The following is a 5,984-nucleotide window of genomic DNA, read 5'->3' as shown; positions in this document are numbered from 1 at the left end:
GAGCTTGGAGTGTGCAAGTAGGATGGTTCAGACCTACTGCTAAAGGGACCTTGAGAGTGCGATAAAAAAGGTGAGGAATTTGACGTCCAACTCCGAAGTGCCGGCTGCTGTCAATACTTGGAAAAAGATGGCCTATATCCTCATTTTCCTTCAGGAAAGTTGCCAACTCATGCAGTATGCGCACGTATATAGTTATACCGTATCTAATTTTCTTTTTGAGAAAAATGTTTCTTGCCTCAATCGTGAGGTAAAGTGTAGTTTCCCCATCTAGAAACCATAGCGGATTTTTTTTTCGATAAAGGATGCTTTATTTTTGAGAAAGAATTACATCCATGTTATAATTTCGTAACTGCGCATTACCGTATATGGGTCCAAAGAGAAAATTCTGATAAAACAAAACTACGCGAAATACATATCGGAACGATGAAATATAAAACGCCTAAGGTGTGGATGGAGCTTCAATCCGTAGACTATGATAGCGGAAATGACTAATATAAATATCCACTTCATTGCAAGCTTACTTTAATACAACATTTTTTTGTCTTTCCCTGGTATAATGAAAAGGGATACTCGCATCTGGAACTTCACACTTTACCCCGCCTAAACTAGATGATGAACCATGTATGTCGACTTGCATCACTTATTCAGAGTTCCACACTGTGTTGCTATACTTTTTCAAAGGGTACAAAGCGGACTATCAGGAATTTACAAGGATCATAACTACACCCATGTACAAGAGAGAAGCACGCCCGTCGACTCTATCCGTGCTCAGATCACTTCAGACACATGTTCTTACAAGACAGCTTACAGACTAGTTTACAGTTAGTGGAATGCCCACATAACAAACTGCCATTTACCCTTTTCTGAATCTGAGGCCTGAGGGCATGGTTCTCCTTAAATGGTGAGGTAGCTGATGCTAATCCAGTTTGCGCATAATTGCGCGCATCTGGGCTCACCTTAGCCCCCTTGATAACTGTCATGTCATATGTCGTTAGATGATAGAATTGCTGTGGTGAAAAGAATGACCTAGCTTGCCGGCTCCAGTGATCATGTGCCAGGGAAAGGTCCACCTGAACTGGAAAGCATTATGAATGCACAGACGACAGAGAGTGAGAATACGGAAACCCATGTAGTCTCTGTGTACATCTCCATGGCATCTGTGAAGGAGAAGCGTGCTCGGCTTTCAGCCCAGTTGCGAATTCTATCAGCCTCAGCTGCATATACTGCTCTCCCCTGCAATAGGTAAATGATTGGTCACAATCTGCATGACATAGATCAGCTCAATAGCAAATATGAAGTGAGTACACAAAAAGCAGGTTGTTGCGTCTATCATTCACTCCGAATGCACATGCATGTACTTTACTTATTCTCACAATCACCCAACGCAAATCTATACATTTTGTAGCACAAGTTTCAACCCTCTTTTGCTTAGAATGATTGGACCATTGCCCAGTACTGACTTGTATATGATAACAAGCGTACATGGAAATGCAATCCAATTTCAGCAGAATTAATTAGCATACAGTACAAAGTACAGCAATGTGACTAAAGCACATGGAACTAGCGACAGTGAAGCCTTCATAGAGAGATCTAACAAAACTGAACACGAAACTAGCAATAAGGGTGATGGACTTAGCTGGTTATACTGAACCTGGAAATCACAACATCAAGGACCAGTTTTATGTCTCTATTGCAGAAACCTGACATAATGTACATTGGTTTAAAACTTCTTTACGATCTGGCCTACCTGGTTGATGTAGTCTCGGAAGCTGGAATAAACAACTCTTATTTATCGCACAGACATAATTTGGATAATCAAGTGATGGCACTCAGTTTCATTATATTCAATAATGAGTAGTCCCCAGTATTTAGCAATAACTATCTTTTCAAATATGGCCTTTGCTGGAATAAAGCTAAGTAAGTAGTTCCTCCATTTCACAAAGTTGTCGTCCTGCCCACCAGATCTGTTTCCATATTTGATAGGGCTATATGTATGGTGCACTACTGAAGTACTGATATTATATTTGGTGCCTCTCTCGTTTGTGCGATTAGACACATAATGCAAAATGGAGGGGTATAATACAGAGAAGCAGCTACCTCTTCGTCAAACCATCGGCCTCGGCGAACCCATGCAGTAACCAGGGCAAGCAAGATTCTTGGTGGTGTTAAGTAGTTTACTGCTTTTCCACTTCCTTTGACAACTCGCATTCTAGGAACCAATGTTCTTGCTACTGTTTCTGGAAGCTCGCATATTATATTGAACACCTTTTTATTTTGGAGAGATGAACCACTGCAAAGAATAGACTGTAGGTTAAAAATAGTATTTCATACACTCAGGCATGCGACACAATGGAAGGTCAATGAGACTATACGGAAGATTAGGTGGTGGTCATCATTTACAAAAGAAGAAGCACACTTAATTTTATCTATACAGCAGACCATGTATGAACTCTTCATTGCTTTACTAATTTGTGAGACTAACAGCTCTAATATATAGCACAATTTGATTGTATTTGTACAAAAATTAATAAGTGGCTTATTATATACTTCAGACTGTGGCACGTTAGTGGCATTACTAATGTTCAGAATGAACTTTAACAAAAGCACCTGTTAATCACCACCTTTTATCAGCGTTGAAATCTGGATATTTTACCGGATAATACTATAGCATAACTGTTGTTAATTTATTAGACAGAAATATTCTGTTTGGACACCATGAAGATTTCTCCCAATACCCAATAAGGTTTGTTGTAAATAAACTAGTATACATGAGTTCCTCAGAATGAGCTTTAACAACTCAATGAAGTCAAGTAACTTAGAGGTTACCTTAGAAGGAGATCTGTAAGGACCATTCCGGGAGAGGCAGTGTGAACTCCAACTTTTGATCTTCTGCTTTCCTTCATAAGTGATGCTTGGAACTGCCTTAGTCCACACTTGGTTGAACCATAACTATAAAATTACAAACCGGCATAAGATTTGGTTTCATTACAAAAGCAGCAGCATCAAATACAATGTATCATTATGTTCTAGCGACCAAGAAAAGAAGGACACATTGTCTCTACAATGTACATGTCAGAAAAATAGCAGAGAATTAAAAGGGCTGAGTTACTTACACAGCTGTCAATGGTGTGCTTGATCCTCCAGATCCTGCACCATCCATGTTGAATACATGACCTCCCTTTTCTTGGTATTGCATGACATCCATAGCTTCTCTGGTGCAGAGCAAAGAACCAACTAGGTTTGTTGAGACAATCTGCAAATAAAGCCAGAAAACAGTAAGGAATACTGAAATCAGATCGGATGATCAAGCATGATCAACCTAGTAATATGACTCCTGTTGTTGAAAGGGGGAAATATGAGCAGGTAGACGATATCAACTAACAAACCTGGGTAATATCTTCATCTGAAAAATTTACTAGTGGCCTAAAACCTTTGTTTGTGCCAGCATTATTTATCTGTAGATAAATTAAGAAAGGACACGTATTTAGAGCAGTAGACAATGTAACAATACAGAATAAAATAACATTGTACAAGCAGGCAAAGTTATCAGTATGTGATTCCTGGGTAAAATACAGAAAGATGCGACATATGTACAGAATTACGTACCCAAATATCAATTGAACCCAGCTCTTCAACAGCGAAGTTTACCAGCTTTTTCACATCTTCCGGTTTGCAAACATCACAAGATGTGCCAACAACCTTAGCCTGTAATAAAGTTTCTCTTTGTTTCTTTTTGGCAACTGACAAGCCCTCCTTGATGTTCTCTTCCAGCTCATCAATGGTCTGAATAACTGATTCAGGGCTGCCAAATAAACCCAAAGATAGTTAAGAAAACTAAGACATAGCAATGAACTAAACTTTGAGCATTATGTTGATGAGTGACTACTACCTGCGGGAAGCAACTACAACACGGTCTCCAGAAAGAAGAAACTCCCGAGCAAGTGCTTTCCCTAGCCCTCTTGTGCTGTCAAAATCGAACTACAGGGGTCAATGTTGATTGCAAACATGAATAACAACCAGTGAGGTGTCAGATCCACGAAACAACATCCATCAATTATATTATTTCAAAGAAGACATACTTCAAGACTATTATACTCAACTTATGCTATACATAGAAAGAAAATATTGGAGTGAAATAACATTTTTTTATCAACATATCTAGGATACAATTCATTATCTTACATCATCTATTTTACTCTATATTGAAAGTATGCACACTACTTCCTGGCAAAAGATTCACATGGCATGTTAGAAGAGAATGTAAAATAAGCTACCTTCCGGTTATGACAACATTGCGGGGTCCAGCTTTGCAGTGTTCCTCTAGGACACTGTTTGCACCTAACATTGTGCCGATAATTACTCCACCAAGCCAGCTATACCAAATTAGCGCATTTGTTTGGCTGTCTCCACCTAATAACAAAGGTAGCTACATTATTAACTGAAACCCCATGAGGGATGTATATGAAACAAAGAAAAAGGAAGAACAAAAGGAATGCAGCAGATTGTACATGAGTAGATGACTGACCTGATAACTGAAATCCAACTGCAAGTACAACACCACTGCTTGTCATAGTGATAACGTATCTGCCTACCTGGGTAGCAACCTGAGAGGAGAAGCAAATGAGTTAACACAAATCATCTATGTTTAAGTAAATGAGTGCAGATGTGTGATCTGTTTCAGAAAATAAGAAGATAAAATCCTTGCTGTTAAGCATGCAAAGAGGTAACATGGCCCATTTTAAGCCTAGACCACATGACTGGAAAACTTCACTGGGCACACCTTCCACACTGCAACTCTAGGTTCATAATGTGCAGTTTTAGGGGACTACGATTTAGCAAGAATTCAGGAAACCGAGAAATTAGCATAACCGAATTCTATAATAGCAAGCCGTGTATTCAGAACACGCTGATCAGCGCCGAACACATCGATTGTGCCGGTGCTGGTAGAATTATGGCCTGAAACAGATGAGCTATCGCTTTCAGCATATGACGGAGCAATTCTTGCACGCATGCGGCTCAAATTGATAAGCAGCGAAGAACCGATCAATTGACATAATGAACCATATAATTTAGAGCAGACGCATATGGCAAGGGCCGGGGTCGATGGTTGGCGAACGGAGCTTACAGAGAAGAAGATCTCCTCGGCCTTCTCGACCGCGCGCTCGTACTGCCCGCCGTACACCTCCGCCGCCGCCGACCGGGACCCCGCGAGCCCCTGCATCGCCGCCTTCAGCTTGTACAGCGGTCCCTTCCTGCGCTTCGGCGGTGGCGACGACGGCTTCTCATCGTCGCCGCCGGTCTCCTGCTTGAACGCGCGGCAGCGGAGGAGCGAGGGTCGGTAGCACGTCTGAGAGACGATCTCCGGGAAGCGGCGGAGGCGGCCGTGGACGGAGAGGTGGACGACCGCGGTGGCCATGGCGTGCTGCCCCCGCAGGAGATAAGGAATTTGCGCTCTTCCGTTCTCCCGTCTCGGTTCTTGCTTCTGCTACTACTGGGGTGTGTGTGCGCGCTCCTTTTCTCTGTGGGGATGGTTTCGTTCCTTAATTTATGGAGGGGCGTGTGCCCAGCACTTTACCAGTGAAAAAAATAATATCGTAGATTTTGACAAAGAAAATGTGCTCGATTCATGGATACAGGTTCTGGTTTGTTGGAAATTATGCTTTGGTCCAACTAGCTCTATCTTGTCTTGTAAAGATTTTTCCTTTTAGAAAAGATTGAAATTTTCATTGCCGGTGAACAAATAGTGTGCTACTGTTGGAGAGAGAGAGAGAGAGAGAGAGAGAGGAATGAGATCAATTTATGAACATGCATATTGAATTAGTTTGAAAGGCGTGTAATAAATTATCTCCATTTTCAAACGGATGGGTGCTTCCATTTTCAAGAAAAACTATAGGTAATAGAAACTAATTTTTGTTATATAAAATGCTACATGCTCATCGTATATAAAATGCTAAGGTAGGTTCTGTTTGAGTATTGAAGTAATG

General features: G+C 41.0%; 1 protein-coding gene across 1 annotated transcript; it reads right to left on the bottom strand.

Annotated features, from left to right (window-relative positions):
• Positions 1-485: 485 nt before the first annotated feature.
• Positions 486-5,509, bottom strand: LOC124667037 (probable chlorophyll(ide) b reductase NYC1, chloroplastic). The gene is made up of 10 exons (XM_047204372.1): positions 5,126-5,509; positions 4,526-4,604; positions 4,275-4,410; positions 3,890-3,964; positions 3,607-3,802; positions 3,387-3,455; positions 3,114-3,253; positions 2,827-2,949; positions 2,098-2,290; positions 486-1,233 (listed from the first exon to the last, which is right to left on the bottom strand). Exons 1-10 carry the CDS (start codon positions 5,414-5,416, stop codon positions 1,048-1,050), a joined length of 1,488 nt encoding a protein of 495 aa, XP_047060328.1. The 5' UTR covers positions 5,417-5,509; the 3' UTR covers positions 486-1,047.
• Positions 5,510-5,984: the final 475 nt, after the last annotated feature.

Source organism: Lolium rigidum, chromosome 6 (assembly GCF_022539505.1).
Source record: "Lolium rigidum isolate FL_2022 chromosome 6, APGP_CSIRO_Lrig_0.1, whole genome shotgun sequence".
Taxonomy (NCBI): domain Eukaryota; kingdom Viridiplantae; phylum Streptophyta; class Magnoliopsida; order Poales; family Poaceae; genus Lolium; species Lolium rigidum.
The sequence above is the reverse complement of the archived record's forward strand: the minus strand, read 5'-3'. Positions and strand labels throughout refer to the sequence as shown.